At 40.4% G+C, this 18,143-nt stretch overlaps 5 protein-coding genes across 5 annotated transcripts; 2 read left to right on the top strand and 3 right to left on the bottom strand.

Annotated features, from left to right (window-relative positions):
* The first annotated feature begins 310 nt into the window (after positions 1 to 310).
* LOC103404414 (AP2-like ethylene-responsive transcription factor At1g79700) lies at positions 311 to 5,079 on the top strand. The gene is made up of 7 exons (XM_008343318.4): positions 311 to 732; positions 819 to 901; positions 1,048 to 1,145; positions 1,230 to 1,303; positions 1,403 to 1,453; positions 1,558 to 1,634; positions 1,860 to 5,079. The coding sequence occupies exons 1-7, from the start codon at positions 503 to 505 to the stop codon at positions 2,465 to 2,467; spliced, it is 1,221 nt and encodes a 406-aa protein (XP_008341540.3). The 5' UTR covers positions 311 to 502; the 3' UTR covers positions 2,468 to 5,079.
* Positions 2,875 to 5,024, bottom strand: LOC103404413 (uncharacterized). Its single transcript, XM_008343317.4, has one exon. It carries the CDS (start codon positions 5,022 to 5,024, stop codon positions 2,985 to 2,987), a length of 2,040 nt encoding a protein of 679 aa, XP_008341539.3. The 3' UTR covers positions 2,875 to 2,984.
* Positions 5,080 to 7,393: 2,314 nt separating the features above from the next.
* Positions 7,394 to 9,016, top strand: LOC103404602 (AP2-like ethylene-responsive transcription factor At1g79700). The gene is made up of 5 exons (XM_070816590.1): positions 7,394 to 7,700; positions 7,841 to 7,938; positions 8,059 to 8,132; positions 8,229 to 8,290; positions 8,409 to 9,016. The coding sequence occupies exons 1-5, from the start codon at positions 7,394 to 7,396 to the stop codon at positions 8,948 to 8,950; spliced, it is 1,083 nt and encodes a 360-aa protein (XP_070672691.1). The 3' UTR covers positions 8,951 to 9,016.
* A 1,684-nt stretch (positions 9,017 to 10,700) lies between these two features.
* Positions 10,701 to 13,890, bottom strand: LOC103404415 (uncharacterized). The gene is made up of 7 exons (XM_017324352.3): positions 13,336 to 13,890; positions 13,140 to 13,237; positions 12,947 to 13,052; positions 11,932 to 12,149; positions 11,680 to 11,722; positions 11,330 to 11,580; positions 10,701 to 11,206 (listed from the first exon to the last, which is right to left on the bottom strand). Exons 1-7 carry the CDS (start codon positions 13,738 to 13,740, stop codon positions 10,789 to 10,791), a joined length of 1,539 nt encoding a protein of 512 aa, XP_017179841.1. The 5' UTR covers positions 13,741 to 13,890; the 3' UTR covers positions 10,701 to 10,788.
* A 1,973-nt stretch (positions 13,891 to 15,863) lies between these two features.
* On the bottom strand, positions 15,864 to 17,405 carry LOC103404603 (uncharacterized). Its single transcript, XM_070817069.1, has one exon. The coding sequence runs from the start codon at positions 17,403 to 17,405 to the stop codon at positions 15,864 to 15,866; it is 1,542 nt and encodes a 513-aa protein (XP_070673170.1).
* Positions 17,406 to 18,143: the final 738 nt, after the last annotated feature.

Raw genomic sequence — 18,143 nt, forward strand, 5'->3', positions numbered from 1 at the left:
ACAATGCGTCGTCTACCCTATTGCACCAAGTTAAAATCATCCTTCCCTTTTGAAATATATATATACATGTGTGTGTGTGTAATTGTATATTATATACACTACCATTGAATGGCCGGGAAAACCCTTCAAGAATTTAAACTGGCATGAAACCTTGCACATGTTGACTGGCATGCCGCATGCAGCAGCAGCAACGAACCGGCCACATGAGCAACTCCAAAACCACATGGAACCTTTAGAATTTTGGATATTTGTGTTTACCAAACACAGTACGGACATTCTCAAAATTTTCTTACATGCTTTGATTTCATCGTTCCCCTTTTCTAATCCAAAACAGTTGTGACAACACAAAACAACAACAGCATAAATCCGAAACAAGCACACAAATTTTATAAACGTTCAAATATCCTTCCTTACCGTCTAAGCAACCACGGAAACAAAGACCACAGATTGAAGGAAGAAGAGAAATAAAAGAACCCGATCGATCAAGGGCTTGTTGTAAGAGATGGAGTTGACGATGGTGAAGAACGAAGAGAACCCTGGGAGGCGCCGCCTGTGTGCAGAAGACCCTGAGGCTCAGGCAGCCCGGTGTGTCAAGAGAAGGAGAAGAGACCCGCCTCCAGTTGCGGTTAGTTGTGACAACAGCCAGACTGAGCAGAAGTTGCCGCAAAAGCTAGCTGATCAAACTGTTACTACCACCATGAAGAGAAGCTCGAGATTTCGGGGTGTCAGCAGGTTAGAAAAGAACATAAGTTCTAATGGTTTTTTGTGGTTTCTTCTTTCGTGTGTAAAAATATTGAGGTAAATTGTTTGTTTAACAGGCATCGGTGGACTGGTCGATTCGAAGCTCACTTGTGGGATAAGCTCTCATGGAATGTAACACAGAAGAAGAAAGGGAAACAAGGTAGATTATACGTTCATTTTGTTTTATTTATTTATTTTACTTCACTATTTTTAATCATCTAGCCTTCTGGTACTGATATCTCCTTCCTTGTTTGAAATCTTGTGTTGTATCGTATCGCTTTCTGATGGACTATTTGGACTGAGCAGTTTACCTTGGAGCTTATGGCGAAGAAGAATCTGCTGCAAGAGCATATGATTTAGCAGCGCTCAAGTACTGGGGAGCATCGACTTTCACCAACTTCCCGGTACGAAATCTCAAGACAACGTAAGGTTGTGTGCTTTTGCATGGTTTTGGAAGTTTAACATAAAACCCTAATGTTAATTTGCAGATATCGGACTATGAGAAAGAAATCGAGATCATGCAATCTGTGACGAAAGAAGAGTTTTTGGCCTCGTTAAGAAGGTACGACCTCGAACGTCTTTCTGCAGAAAGACTTCTGCAGTTGAGAATTTCCTTGATCTCTGAGTTTCCTAAAATATTAGGTGTTTCCTTTTGTTACAGAAAAAGCAGTGGATTTTCAAGAGGTGTATCTAAGTACAGAGGAGTAGCAAGGTAACATTCTTAATATTTCGATTATCTTCGAGTCAAATTCTTCGAAAAATTACTAATGAAGAAACGTGTCTGATGATTATTTTGTGCATATGTATATTTTGCAGGCACCATCATAACGGCAGATGGGAAGCAAGAATCGGAAGAGCTTTCGGAAACAAGTACCTCTACCTTGGCACTTACAGTAAGTTGTCTTCAAACCCGAAAACCAGTTACAGTGAAATAAGCTGTCGCGAAAGAGGAAATTGAAAAATAATCTGTGCAACGCGTTTGTTCTTAACGATCTATCAACAATTATTGATGATATATCAACAATCGGTTATTTATTAAAGAATAGACGTCCGCTCCATGGTTGGACTATTGAAATCATAACGAAGATGCTGAGCGACGTGTTTCTATGTCATTTCAGGTACCCAAGAGGAAGCAGCTCGCGCCTACGACATTGCAGCGATTGAGTACAGAGGGATCAATGCCGTCACCAATTTTGACCTGAGTTCTTACATAAGATGTTTGAAGCCAAAAGCTGGCGACACCGTAGCCACTCAAGAACCAGAAGCAGTCACAGAGCCTCAGAACATGCCGTTCATGACCAGTGGTTACATCCCAGCAGACGAAACATCCTTCTCACACACCAACCCTTTTGCCTCTGACTATCTGAACTCTCCGCGAAAGCAAGAAGTCACCCGAAGCAGTACCAATCTTAACGCCGGCAGCAAGTCATCTTCTCCCACTGCACTTGGTCTCCTCCTTCAATCATCAATATTCCGAGAGCTGGTTCAGAAGAACTCAAATTTCTCCGAGGATGACAGCACCGATGGCGAGGAACCAAAGAACCAACCCCAGGCGGGTAGCGATGATGAGTACGGTGGAATCTTCTATGAGGGAACCGGCGACAATCCATTTGATTGCTCCTCCACCACCGACGGCGACAATCCATGGAACAACATTGCAAGCACGATTTTGCTCAATCAACCCACAAAGGCAAATGCTTCGGAGACTCTATTCTTCGTTTCTTAGATGCATGCGAAACAGAACAAGAACATCTTCGTATGGGAAGAAAATTTTGTATTATTTGTAAGCAAGCAGAACTGGCGCATCAAATGTACAGAGTTCGAGATTGATGCTGCATATCGATTTAAATTAGACACCTTAATAACGTCGAGTTTCTGCACCAACCACTTCCCTTCAAATTTTTTTTGGCCAACCGACTTCCGCAATCCGTGGAACCTAGTGTTAACTTGCAGCTGCTATGGTCTCACACTGGGTTCCACGGATCGTCTATACATGTGGCCCTATAGACGGTTTCCTGGAAGTCGGTTTAAAAGAACAACGCCACCATAAAAGTAACACATACCCTCAAATTCTATGAAATGCATACAGTTCCTGGTAATTAAGTGATGAACTTGAAGTAATGGGGAAGGAAGTTATGAGCAAAACTGAAGACTAGACCTGACATACGAATCATGTTCCTTACAGAAATACAGTGTAGTATTGAATTCAAAAGATACAAACCTTAGCTTCCTCTAAAAGCGTTTCAAAATTGCTTACGTTTATTTCTGAAGACTTTATCTCGTTTAGAATGAAGATAAAAGGCAACAGCGATAACAAATCCCACCATGAAGATCCCATTCCACGGAACTGGTGGATCTTTGAAACATACAAGGGATACCTCCACTTCTTGGGAGGCTTGATAGACGAGAGAGTGGATAGCGTATAGGTCGTGGTCTGAGGACCGCAAATAAAACAAAGCCATCCCAAAATCCAAAAGCGACATTGCAGAGACTGCTTTGTCCAGCTTGTACCTGAACAAGTTCCACCTCTGTATGAATTCAACGTGTCGACTACGCTTAAGGAGCTTTCTTTCCCCGCCATGTGCAGCTATGGATTGGAGAACATCTACAGCACTCGATATGGTGTAATTCAGAGATGTCAAAAGAACATTTCTCCGAGCAGCATCCTTCTGTACGAATGATAAGGATGAAATCTCAGAGAACGGCCCAAAGGGAGTCTGGCCAATACTCCATGTGTAATCCACCAATGTAGTATTGTGCCTAGGGCTCCACAGCATATGGGTCGGTGACACTCCCCACATGCTCTGCAAAATCGAACCAACAAGTGGTCTCTCAAGCTCTCTTGTTTGCGTAAACACATGACGCCCATTACAGTTATAATCACTCACAGTCTGCGTGTTCTTCGTCCTCACTGCAATAACCATGTCTTTAAAAGCAACTGATTGGTGATACCTATCGAGCAACAACAGCATGTTGTAGTCCAAATCAAACACATAAACAGGAAGAACCCTAGCAAAATCCTCCTCAGGGAGCCCAGCCACTCTCCTAAACTCCTCAGCCGAATCAGACAATATCTGATGCAATCGCTTCGAGTCCAAATACTCACTTGCAATCAAAGTATAGTTATCAAACAAGAACCTCGATGTATACGAGTTAGTAGACCTCGAAATCGCGAATGAACAAATCAGGCAGTCTGAGTAACTCACCCGACTAGTCCTGAAACTCAAAGTCTGATCCCCTAACAACAAACCATTACCATTTGCCTCATCCATAAACGTCCTCTCAATCAATTTCCAGTCCAAACCACTCGAATCCTTACCACCATCGGAACCATAAACATGTATGAACTGAACAATCAATGAATTCTCGAACTGAACAGGAATTCTCAAGGAGGGCACGAGAAGAACCTGGTAAGCACTCCAAACCAAGGAAGCCAAGTCAGCTAGCAGCGCCTTTTGAGCCTTGGGGCGGCCGTGCAACGCCGCCAGAGGATGAAACTCGCCTCTGGGCAGAACCCCATCACCTGAAAGCGCCGGGCCGTAATCGACCGGACCGGCGCCCAAATCGATCCAGATATACCGGTCTTTCCCGGTCCAAATGCTGCCCAAACACTTGGTGAATGCAGGGGAAGAGTCCCCAGATCCGTAATTGTATGCATAGGGTTTGGATTGCTTACCCATATCGAGGAAATACAAGTAAACGCCATGAACCGGCTTCTCTTTCTCGAAGTCCTGCTTGATGATTTGGTCGATTAAGTCGTAGGGGACGGAGAGGAGCGGCGATCGGAGGCTGGAGGTGGTTTTGGCGAGCTCGGAGCTTAGGGTTTTGGTGAGGAGGGATGCGAGAGAGGGGGAGTGAGAAACGTCGAGGTGGATAGAGTGCTGGACGGCGAGGCGGTGAGAGAAGGATTCGTAGGGGGCGATAACGTGGAAGTGGTTGGAGGGTTGGGAGGCGGCGGTGAGGAAGGAGGAGAGGAGGGCGGCGGAGCTGGGGGGGAAGGAGGGGCCGACAAGGCGGACGTGGAGAGAGACGGGGAGGGAGAGGGAGAGGAGAGAGGAGATGAGGGAGTGGGGGGTGTGGGAGAGAGGGGTAGAATGGAAAAGGGAGTTTTTGAGGGTGGAGGAGAGAGAGAGGAAGGAGTCATTGGTGGCATGGCGGTCAAGGCGGGATTGGTGGGTGAGGAAGGTGTCGAGACCTAGGATCGGGGCTGAGGTGGCGGTGGTTATGGCGGCGGTTAGGATCAGGAGAAGGAGGAGAGTGGTGGTAGTGGCCATGGTGGTCATCGAGGTCACTGTGATTTCACTGATTTGGGACTGAAATGAAGTTGCGGTTTGGTCTGAGACACCACACTCAATTTCGTTTTTCTTTTGTTTTTGGATAAATTACATAGAAACCCTCAGGTTTGAGGGTTTATTACAATCTCATACAACATCTTTAAAATATTTCACTTTCATACTTCACGTATTATTTTATTTCAAAATAACACATCCGTTAGATTTTCCATCCAATGGTCTGTTAAATACTGACGTGGCTGTCACATTTGTGTTGATGTGGCTGCCACGTGGCAAAATAATAAATTTTTTATACATTAATAATATTATAATATTAACTTTATTTAAAAAATTAAAAAAAAACACCAGAAAAACCCGAACCCAGTCCCCTTCCTTCCCCCTCACCTATCTGTAAAAATCCCTTCCCCCAAAATAAAAAGAAACCAAACCCGTCCCCCGCCGCGACCCACCTGCTCTTCCCCCCCCCTCCGCGACGACACAGTTGCGCCCCCCTCCGCGACGACCCATTTGCTCTCCCCCCCCCCGGCGACGACCCACCGGCCTTCCTCTGCTGCGACGACCCACCTTCGACGATGAGCTTGCGACCCCCGCGAGCGACTGTTGCAGGTATTTGGGTTGTGGGTTGTGGTTTTTAGGCAGTGGGTTACATGTATTTAGGTTGCAGGGGTTTCTAAGAAAATTAGTGAAAAAAAAGCAGATAAATGATTAAAGGTGGGGGCTTTGAGGTGGGAGAGGTGGAGGGGGATATGGGTTTTGGGGGAAGGAGACGTGTGGAGGCAGAGGGTGACGGGGGAAAAGGCGGGAGAGGGGTGGAATTCGAAGTTCAAACCGTAGAGAGGGAGAGGAATGAGGGAATTGAAGAAAGGGTGACAGGGAGTGTGTTGGGGTTGGTGTGGAGGAAGAAGAAGAGTGGGAGAGATGGGAAAGGGGGTGGGGACGAACGGACGGGAAAGAAGAGATGGGTAAGGGGGTGGGGGTGAGATGTGGGGAAGGGGATCTGGGTTCAGGTTTTCTTGTTTTTTTTTTTTTTTTAAAAATAGGCTTAATATTATAATATTGTTAATGTATAAAAAAAAAAATTTGCCATGTGGCAGCCACATCAGCATAAATGTGGCAGCCACGTCAACATTTAACAGACCATTGGATGGAAAATCTAACGGAAGTGTTATTTTGAAATAAAATAGTACATGAGGTATGAAAGTGAAATGTTTTAAAGATATTGTATGAGATTGTAATAGACATCAAACCTGAGGGGTTTTTATGTAATTTACTCTTTGTTTTTTGTTTGTTTTTTACTTGGGGAAAAAAAAAAAGGCTGTGTTTGGCGTCTTTATAATCAAAAAGCAATTTTATTAACAAGTGTTTTTTATTACAAGTGAGTTTTACTAGTGATGTCAAAAATTTACCTTAGAAGTGCTTACGAAAAAATACACTTGTAAGTGTTTTTTGAAAAAAAAAAAAATGTTTTTAAATGTCTTGAAAGTGCTTCTTGAAAAAATATTTTAAAATGCTTGTTGAAAAAGCACTTGAAAGTGCTTAACTTGATAGGTGATTTTCTAGTTTCTATGACTTCTTTTCATTAGCGATTCTAAGAAAAACTTACGAACCTTAACTTACCCACAAGTGTGATCACATAGGGTAATACTAATAATAGCTCACATCCCAACATCTTGATAAAATCAAACGTTGTCATTAGTATCACAATTTAGTAATATTTCTCAGTACACCGTATCCAGTTCGACTTTTATAAATGACGGGTCCAATATCTAAACGACTAGCTCAATGTGGAGATTTGGATTTCATTGAACTTGTTTATTGCTGGCGACCTAGCCATAACCATTTGCTTGATTGACAAGTGTGAAGTTTTATCAATAAATACATTGGTATTTTCAGCAGTGAATTATTCTTTCTTTTACATTTTGTACTTTGATTCGTCAAATTTCCGACGTCAGATTTTAGAATTCTCCAACAGAAATTGGGAAAGTGAGTTTTTCAGATTGAAATCAAATATGAACAAATAGACATCGGCATGTCCGAAGGTATTCTTAGATGTTAGGGTTCACTTTTGGTGTTTGTTAACACTAACTCCAAAAAACCACATCGAACTTTTGGGTCTTTGGGTTTAACAAACACAGTACGGACACTAAAATGTTGTCTTAGATGCTCCGAGATCATCGTCTCCTTTGTTTTCTAACACAAAACAGTTGTGGCAACAGAAAACTAATCAGATAGATCCAAAACAAGCACACAAGTTATATATACGCTCCAACATCCTTCCTTACAGCTCAAGCAACCACATCAACAAGTAACAACCACCACCGAATTTGACAACGACGAGCGGGAGCAGTTTATCTCGAGAGATGGAGTTCATGATGGTGAGGAATGAAGAGAACGCAGGTAGGTGCCGCCTGAGGACAGCGGATCCTGAGGCTCAGGCGGCCCGGTGTGTCAAGAGGAGGAGAAGAGACCCACCTGCAGTTGGTGGCAATAGCCAAACTGAGCAGCAGTTGGCACAAAAGCCAGCTGATCAAGCTTCTGCTGCCACCACTGTGAAGAGAAGCTCGAGATTTCGTGCTGTCAGCAGGCATCGGTGGACTGGTCGATTTGAAGCTCACTTGTGGGACAAGCTATCATGGAATTCAACACAGAAGAAGAAAGGGAAACAAGGTAGGTTGTGACTTTTGATGTCACATTTTACTTCGATCTGTTGATTTATGTATTTCTTTTTTCCCTTGGGTATTGATATCTGTTTGAAATCTTGCGTTCTAACGTATCGCGCTTTTGAATGGACTATTTGGACTGAGCAGTTTACCTTGGAGCTTATGATGAAGAAGAATCTGCTGCAAGAGCATATGATCTAGCCGCAGTTAAGTACTGGGGGGCATCGACTTTCACCAACTTTCCGGTACAAATTTATATAGTTTATGGAGCTTATATTCGGAAAATCTAAAGAGATGTGCTTTGGCATGGTTTTAGAAGATTAACGTAGAATATCTGATCTTAAACCCTGATGATCCGTTTACAGATATCTGACTATGACAACGAAATCGAGATCATGCAATCTATGACAAAAGAAGAGTATTTGGCCTCGTTAAGAAGGTAACATCTTCGAAAATCTTTTTCGCAGAAATACTTCTTCACCGAGGATTTTCCTTTGATAGTTTGTTGAAAGAATTATTTGTTTCTTTGTTTCAGAAAGAGCAGTGGATTTTCAAGAGGCGTACCCGGAAATAAGTACCTCTACCTTGGCACTTACGGTGAGTTCTCTCTTTTTTTGTGTTCGAGTCCATATCTCTCTACATATCGCATGTATCAGGAAATTAGAATGAAAAGGAGTTTCCAATTTCTGAGCAATGTGCCTTTATCGCGTTCCAGGTACGCAAGAGGAAGCTGCTCGCGCCTACGACATTGCAGCAATTGAGTACAGAGGGATCAATGCTGTGACCAACTTCGACTTGAGTTCTTACATAAGATGGTTGAAACCAAGAGCAGACGACATGATAGCTTCTCAACAAGTACCAGAGGCAGTCATAAAGCCAAAGAATACACCATTTGCGGGCAGCAGCTACATGACAACCGAGCAATCTCCCTTCTCACTCACAAATCCTTTTGCCTCTGATTACGTACACTCTCCTCGAAAGCAAGAAGTCATCCGCACCAGCAAATCATCTTCTCCCACCGCACTTGGCCTACTCCTCCAATCTTCAGTATTCCGAGATCTGGTTCAGAAGAACTCAAGTTTCTCAGATGATGACAGCATTGACGGCGAAGAACCAAGGAACCAACTGCAGGCTGGTAGAGATGATGAGTTCGGTGGAATAATCTATGACGGAGTTGGTGGCAGCCCTTTTGTTTGCTCTTCCAACACTGATGAAAACTTTACATGGAATAGCTTTACAAGCTTGATTTTCGCTTAGGCAATCAACAAAACCGAGTGCCTCAAACTCTCAGTGTTTATTTTCTTAGACACAAACAAAACGAAACAGAACTTGTTCATACTTGTAAATAGCAGAAATGGAGCATCAAAAGTAAATTGCACGAGATTTGGTGCTGCATTTCGTTGTAAATTAGACCGCATAAAGCGTTGCTTTGCTTACATGTAAAATTCTCCATAACATCGAATGTACAAACTCTCTTGGATTTTCCATCTCCTTCGTTTGTGGATTTCAGAACTTTTAAACATGATCATCCTTAAGAATTAAAGGCAGGACAAGATGCATCAGCGAAGTCCCTAAAGCAGAGACATCCGACATCTGCAACATTGTTGGCGCTACCAGTAACAATTCGACTCCCGTTGAGAGCCAGGGTTAAGCTCGTGATATCACAGATCGAAAATTTCAATATGAGCAGAGCAATTTTAATTGTAAATGTTCCATATATAATATTACTTCAAATCAAAACAAACAAACAAAAACTACATATTGTTGATCACCAAAAAGAACAAAAACAGAAGTTTCTGAAAGCCTATCATATGAAATTGCCTGCATGTTATGATGAGTTGCTGTTACTTCCGTCATCAATCCCCATCGCTCGAATGCTATAAGGCCATCATACATTCCGTAGCACTTCTTGAATAATTAGCCAGGTATTCGAAAACCTTGGAGAATCGTTCCTTTTCTTTAGCTTATGCTCCTTGACTTGTCGAATCATTAGCCCTCGGACATCATTCCCAAACTCTGTCATGGCAGCAGACGTCACATCTTTATATGGAAGTTTATTCAAACAAGCTAACAAATGATGATATAGCGAAGGCGTGTCGTTCTTAGCAGCAGCAAACTAGACATATGATGTAAAGCAAGCACACGATTTTGGAATTTCTGTTTCGAGCTTAGAGTAGGTAGTAAGTTGGTGTGGCCGTGTGAGTCGCTGCAGAACACTTCGTAGGGCGCTTCTACCGTCTCCATGATTCTCTTTTCGGCCTCATGATACTCCGACACGATTCTCATATTTCTCATTAGGCAGTGAAACAAGGCAGCAAGTTGTGGCCTCATCTCTTTATCTGTTAGCCTCTGAATTTCAGAGTACTGTACTTCTTCTCAATTCTTTCCTGGATTCACTTGCTCATGTAGTTCCCCTCAGCGTGAACGAATGAACCGCGATTGTCTTTGCCTCATTGCCATCAGAAACACCGCTATTGAAATAATATTTTGAAGAAGCTTTGGAGCTTGATCTATGAACATTTTTGAAGGAACATCTAGACAAGGTGGAGCGTTTTAGCGGCAGTGAACGAATGAGCTTGTTTGGGTGGTTTCGCGTCATCACTGAACGCTCGAGCTTGTTCAAGTTTTCTTCAATTTCCTCCAATTTTCTCCACGGAAGACTGTATTTGATCCATGTTGGCATCAAGCGTCTTAGAAACCTCTCAACAAGAAGGACCTGCGGCCTGCCTCGATGCTACGACACCTCCTGTGAAGAACCAAAGACGACGACACTTTACATTATTCAAAATGTGGTCATCTAATTAGTCATTGTAATTTTTTATACGAAACTTTACATTATTCAACACACCCTTTCACGTGAAACCTTTCTTTAGCGGACCACACGAAGTCAAAGCTCGTCAGATTTGAAGCATGAAATTTACCTGGGGTTGATATTTTTGGACTTCTCATCACCAACCTTTGCAAGCTTTTGGAAATGAATGAAAGAAATATTTGTTATGGAAAAAAAAAAAGGAAAATAATCCAATAAATTAAGTCATAACATCTACAAATATTTAAGTGTCATATGGCATACAACATCTACAAGTAAAATCTGTTCAGTCATCTGAACCATCGGTATCACTGTACGACTCCTGATTCCAAAACTTTGCAACATGATCTTTGTCGCGATTCACGACAGGGCAAGAAGCATTTGTGAAATCCCTAAAGCGTAAACATCCCACATCATCGAGGACATCGACGATTCCAGTAACTATTCTACTCCCATTTACCGCTAGGGCAGAAAACAAAGAGCTTCTGTCTGTTTCACCTGCAGGACCACAGCTCAAGGAATTTGTTAGGGCACCAGTGTCAGCCTCCCAAATGTTAACATGCATATCCTTGGGGCTTCCGGTGACAATTTTGTATGGGTCCATGTGCAAGTAATGCACCGGCCCTTTGTGTCCAGCTTCTAACTCCGCTATTGGTTCTGATTTCCGGGTACCACAGTTCATCCTTATATCGTAAAGCATCGCTCTGCATAATTAAGAAAACTTCATTTCTTCAATAATGTCAAGATTACGACTAGAACAAACTTCAACCTTTTGTTAGATATGGCACACAAGACGAATGAAACCAAGGGAATTCTACTCATTGTACCTGCCATGGCTGCCTATGCAGAATAAAGATTTGGATGGCGTTGCCTGAAAAGAATATAGCTCTGCGTCCACTGCAGCAATGACAATTTTTCGCATTGTCCTCAAATCAATTGCTGTAACGGAGGAACCAGCAGCAACATAGACCAAATGTTCATGACACTTCATGTCTATAGGGGCACCAAGAGTAGAAGTCATCCCCACACAGCATGAAGAACGAGCAAAGGATGATGCATTTGTATCCCACACCCTCACCTGTTAGAAACCACAATCATCAGATACCAATGACAGTGTAACAGAATTCACCGTTGTATGGCTGATCAGCAATTACTAGCGATGGATAAAAGAGAATACCTTAGAATCTCTTGAAACGGTTACCAAGTGAGAGGTATTGTGCCTGCCGTTAAGACCAAAACACATAGATCAATCTTATGGGAAAATTTGTCACCCAAGGCACAACAATAAACTTCTTTAGATGAATCACTTATGAGATGTGGTAGATATCTACATGTTATCTTCGAAGTTGAATCAGCTTATCGATGAACAAGAAGTTTATTTAGTATTACTGAAAAGAAACATATAATCTCCTCAAAAGGACCATCATACCCAGCAACTGACATCAATCGGATGGGCTTCTCATGCCCATAGAAAGTAGCCTTTAAAGCATGCTGGCCACGTCTCCCACTGGAGCTAAGAGACCAAAGGCGAACGGTGCCATCTTCCCCTCCACTTGCCAATACTTTTCCTGCTCCATCACCTAACAACTTATCTGACAATGCTGAAACTGGGCCACTGTGACCTCTAAAACATCTTCGGCAAGCACCCTGTGACAAAATAATGAGATTAGGACCCTTAGGAGAAAGTTGAAACCATAACCTAGCAAATGAGCAATCATTCTCCTTATGTCCCTAATATTGAACTCAACACAGAACTGAACACTACTGATGATGGTATCACAGTACAATAATAGTAATTGAATCACATAGATAAATCATAAATTACAAGAACAAATATTTAATAGACTGGTGTAGAGGAAAAGATGTAACATCCCACATCGCCCAGGGGAGTGATCCTTAAATATATATTTCCATCCCTACCTAACATGAGGCCTTTTGGGAGCTCACTGGCTTCGGGTTCCATCGGAACTCTAAAGTTAAGCGAGAAGGTGGCCAGAGCACTCCCATGATGGATGACCCACTGGGCAATTGCTCGTGAGTTTCCAAAATCAAAACCGTGAGGGAATGGTAAGCCCAAAGCGGACAATATCGTGCTACGATGGTGGAGCAGGCCCGGATGTGACAAAAGATCATGAGTGTAACTTATTAGACCAAACTGCCACTTACGAAGTAAAGTTTTTTACTTTGGACGGAGTTTTAGCTTTGAAAATCAATCCATGTGGATGAAAACCAAAAATGCAACATTAGCATTCAAAAAAGAACAATAAGATTTCAGGGATAAATTCCTGCAGATACAAGGCGCCATCTTGTATAAACCCTGGAGGGGTATACCCGAGCCTGTCCTGAACTAAGTAGGGCGCAAGCGACAACTCTACCAAATCAAAGGTATGGAAAACAAACAAATCGGAGTCTATCAAGAAAAATATTCCAAATTCACGTAATACCTTCCACCATAGCCGAATGGAATGGTCAGCGCTTGAAGTTACCAAAGCATTCTCCTCTTTCTGTGTTTCGCTTCGATATAAAGATGTTTCATTCAGCGGAAACAACCTGTATTTTATGTCAATATTTCAGGAATAAAAGAACTTCCCTTGAGCCAAACTTAAGCAAAATAAAAGAAAACCACAGAGAGCCCACCTCATGCAAGTAATTCTTGCATTGTGATCAATTAAAGTGAGGGGCGAGTCCGTTCCGTTTAACCAACGATCAATCGTTAATACTCGTATCAGTGAACCCTAATCAACAAAAATTAAAAAACGGAAATTGAAGATTTTTCCCAACTATTCAGACTCAAAATTCATGAAAGAAAACGGTGTAATATGATCATATATACCTGAGAGAAGATTATATCATTCTTGTCCAATAATATGTGATCCAAACGATTTGAATTGGCAGCGGTGTAGAAATCGACGACAATCGGATCGGCAAACTTGAATTGCAGCGAATCCTTAAGCATGGATAGATAGGCCTCCCTCACTCCTGGCGTTTGCGAGGCGGAGGACGGTGGTTTCCGCGGCCACCGCTCCCTGTAGAAGCGCTGCCAGATGGAGTCGGAATATGCGACCTTTTTGAGATAGTTGCAGGTCATGGCGAAGTTGGAGAGGTCCTGGAGACTGAGGTAGCTGGCGCACTGAGCCAGCGAATCCACGTTCAGATCGGCAATGGTTGTCGCCGGCGGAGACGGCGACCTCTGGTTCCGATTCATTAGCGGAGGTGGAGATGAGAGTGGCGCTTCCATTGAAATTGAATCAAAACCCTAACAATTGGGAATTGGGAGTGAAGAATACACCATTTGGTGGGAAATCAGAACGGATAGAACGGTAAAGAAGTCGCGGTTTAAAATTGTCTTGTCACAAAGGAGGTGTGTTAAACTTTATGCCGTTTGAACCATATTATTCTTATTGCGAAACTAAGCTCATTTTCTTTTGTTATGATAGAATCGATAGATAATATCGTTTGTTTCTCTATTAGGATTGTATTCCTTTTATTTATTTATTTTTGAATAAACGATATTATCTACATTAAAGGGAGGGAGTAGGCTTAGCCTTACAATTGACTAGCAATAATGTAGTTCAAATTTACCTTTGGCGAGAATGAACTAAAACCTCTCACTTACAAGTCTAGATGAATATCACTAGACCGTAGTACTAAATGGCTTAGGATTGTATTCCTTGGAGGAGAATGATTCTTCCTTTCTTGTTACTATAAATAAAGACACTGTCTAGAGGAATAACAACAACACTACAAACATCCCTCATACACACATCCCTCTCTCATCTCTCTAACGCGCCATCTCTCCCTTGTTAAATAAAATAAGCCACAACAACGACGTAATAATACAGTCTAAAGGCATTTTTTATTTATTTATAAACAATATTTAGAATATTTAAGAAATTGTCCATGTTTTTGTTGAAATAGTCGAAAAATTAAGGATCAATATGGAAGGGCATTGAAATGCAAACTTCACCATATATCAACGAAAATATAAATCAATGAATATTGACGATATTTACTTATTCACTACCAAAATTTTGCCGGAACTCATTGTAGATTTTGAACTTTTGAATTTTTTTGAGAAATTTTCTCTAATTTCGACTAAATTTGAATAAGTTGATATACCTCGCAAATTTCCATAATTTCCATTGAAAATAACTGATATCGATATAAATATAAATATATATATATATATTCATAAATTTGCATATTAATATTTTAAATAAATGAGGTTTTATGTTCGATTCTCACCAAAAACGTATTCAAACCAAATTATTATGGCTAGCTCATTCGAAGGTTTAGCCTACTTTTCCAATCCTTAGACCATGTACAACCCTTGGGGATAAAGTTTAAAATTTTAAGCCAAAAAATTTTAAGTGTGAAATCCCGTCCTTGGATTTCACTATTTAAAATTACCTATTCAGTATTTCGTATTCTTATTTGTAATTTCAACACTTTTATAGTTACGGTGTATAGTTTTTTTAATAAGTAAAATGACGAAAACGCCCTAGTAGATTAAACGGAATTTTTGAGGTCGTATTTGGTCCCTACATATTGTTCCACTTATCTTTATATATTTGGATAGTACTCATCGAGACGAACGCGTGAGCACAAATAGAATGTGATTCAGAATTATAATGAAGATTTTATGAGGTTTTGAACGTCGAGGATATTTTGGTAAATTGATAATTAATTGGACATGTGATATTTTTATTTGAGTGTCACGTGGGCACCCAAAAGATTCTAAAACTCTCTCTCCATCCTTTTCTCTCCCGTTCTTTCTTTCTCTGTAGAGTTCTCTCACTCTCTCTTGGCTCTCCCTTTCTTCCCGTGAAACAAACCACCACCACCAATGGCGGATCCAGGATTTAATTTAGGGTGGTCTCAATATAAAAACTCCAAAAATAAAAACAAGAAGAAAATATCATTGAACAAATAAATGGCAAACTACAATTTTCATTCATAATCTTTGTGCTAAACAAGCTAGAAATACTAAATTTGTCCACGACGGGATCTCATACTATGAAAACGTGTCATGATAGTTTCATTGTCAATACAAGAAAAAACATATTTCTCAATGTAAACAACTAAGCTATCATTTAACCATTGATCCCCCATTCTGTTGCGGAGTGGACTCTTTATGATATTCATGGCTAAAAATGATCTCTCCACTGAAGCAGTTGCAACAGGTAAAGCCAAAGCCAAAGCCAATTCAATAAGTAAATACACATATTAAAATACTCGATGCAACCTTTTTTCCACCATTTTCTTAGCAAGATCACTAATGCTTTGCAACTGAGAAAAGTCAATTCTCGAACGCATAGAATGAATACAAATATCGAGTTGATCTTCAAGTGCCAATAGGTCTTACTTCATAAAATCTTGAGGGTACAATTGAGCAAGGCAAAGTAGCTTTTCTTTGTCAAAAGCTGCAAAAGAATCATTTGGACTCAAACTAGCCAAATAAATGAGCAATTCGGTTCTTGTTTCATTGAAGCGATCATTTAACTCTGTAAGCTGGGAATCAATGACAATAAGAAAGAGCTCCACTTTGTAACAATGACGGTTGGTCTTTTTGTGGGTATTACGATGTGACCTCCCATGAGCTACATATGTCTCATCCATGTTAATAATCTCAAAATGATGTTGGACACAAAATGACAATACTTTGTAAACCAAAAGGTCAAACCCCTCATCATTCCTCATGTAGAGTAATTGTTCTTTACATGTGTTGACTAAAGCCATTGCATTCACAATCTCTTGATCATCCTTTTGTAATGCTTGTGATAAATCATTCGTGATTCCCAATATAGATTTCATCAAAAATAGGAGAAACACAAACTCAAAAGATTGTATGTCTTTCAATAACCTATTTGCTTTAGCCACAGTATCATTGGTATTATCATCAACAATCATTTCAAGCACATTGACCACGGATGAGAACATAGTAATCAAAGCACCATAATGTGAATTCCATCTTATAGCTCCGGCACGTTTGAGACTAATTTCTTGATTTAAGCCTCGTCCCGTCATAAGAGAATCATTTTCAAGAGCTTTCATAAGTTTTTTTTGTTGCATCTCTCTAAGTGCATCACGACGCTTACATGAAGCTTTAATATTATTTACAACATTATTAGCCAATAGGAATAATGTGTTAACATTAACATTATCCTTTGCTACGACAACAAGAGCTAATTGAAGTTGATAAGCAAAGCAATGAACATAGAATGCACAAGGTTGATTATTCAAAATCTTTGTCTTGAGTCCATTGAACTCACCTTTCATATTATTAGCACCATCGTAACTTTGCCCTCGTAAATTGAAGAAGCTCAACTCATTGAAATGAATGAAGGCATCAATAGACTCCTTTAATGTGTTTGAAGTGGTGTTAGGAACATGTTGAACTTTTACAAACCTTTCAATGACTTTCCCATTTTTGTCTACATAACACAAAATCACCGTCATTTGCTCCTTTATAGAAACATCACATGCCTCATCAACTAATAGAGAAAAGAACCTAGCATTTTTCATATCACTTATGATAGTTTTAATGGTTTCAATAGAACATGAATGAACAAAATCTTTTTGAATTGAATGAGCTATTAGCTTGAGATTTACCGGAGTTTTATCTAAAACAACGGCATTTATTTTCTCATCATGTTCTGCAAGGAATTGCAAGAGCTCCAAATAGTTACCTCTATTGTTTGAAGTGTCACTTTCATCATGACCACGAAATGAAAGACCTTGTCGCAAAAAAAATTTAGTGTAATCAATTGACGCATTCAAGCAAGTGCAATAAGCCATATGAGCTTCTTCTGACTGTTTGACCACAACTGTTTCAATATGTGTCTTTTGATTCATTAGATTACTAGCAGCTTCAACAGGTTTATTGTGAAAGCTACCAACCATTCCCACATGTTTTTCAAAACAGGTTCTTGCGTGCTTCTAATTTTGAAAGCCTACCTCAGTAAAGACGTCACTGCCTGATTGTTCAAAGTTGACTTTGAATAGATAGCAATAAAAGCAAAATGCAGCATCTTTAGATATACTATATTCCAACCAATGAAATTCCTTCAACCAATTATCAACGAACCGTCGCTTTTTATTCGAATGCAAAGTGAATGGAAAATCATGATCTTTAGCTCTAAAAGGCTCCATCAATATATATGCTCTTCGGACCTCATCTCGAATATCTGAAGGATAATCCTTCATTGGAATTCTCTTTCCGGTGTCTCTCTCAAGATTATCCAAATCAACTTTTAACTCATTTTGTTATGGAGTGGAATTACCCCCAATTGGATTAGAACTACTTGGAATTGGAGGGGAACTGTTCGGAGTAGGATTGGAACTATCCAAGTTTGGAGATGAACTATTTGGAATATGATTGTCCGAACTAATCGATGATGATTTTCGCTTGTAATATTGTTCCATACTTCTAATTTCTACACATATCAATTAATAAAAAAATCTATATCAATGGATGAAACTAAAAAAATATTATATGAAAAACGAGAAATCAGATTCATTTATAAATTTATAATTAGGTCTGTGCATGTGGGATTCTAATATTATGAATGCCAAAGACAAAGAGATGCATGCCACGAATAGACTGCCATCACTTCAAAGAAACATTAAAAGTTTAATTCA

The sequence above is a fragment of the Malus domestica genome, chromosome 17 (assembly GCF_042453785.1).
Source record: "Malus domestica chromosome 17, GDT2T_hap1".
NCBI lineage: Eukaryota > Viridiplantae > Streptophyta > Magnoliopsida > Rosales > Rosaceae > Malus > Malus domestica.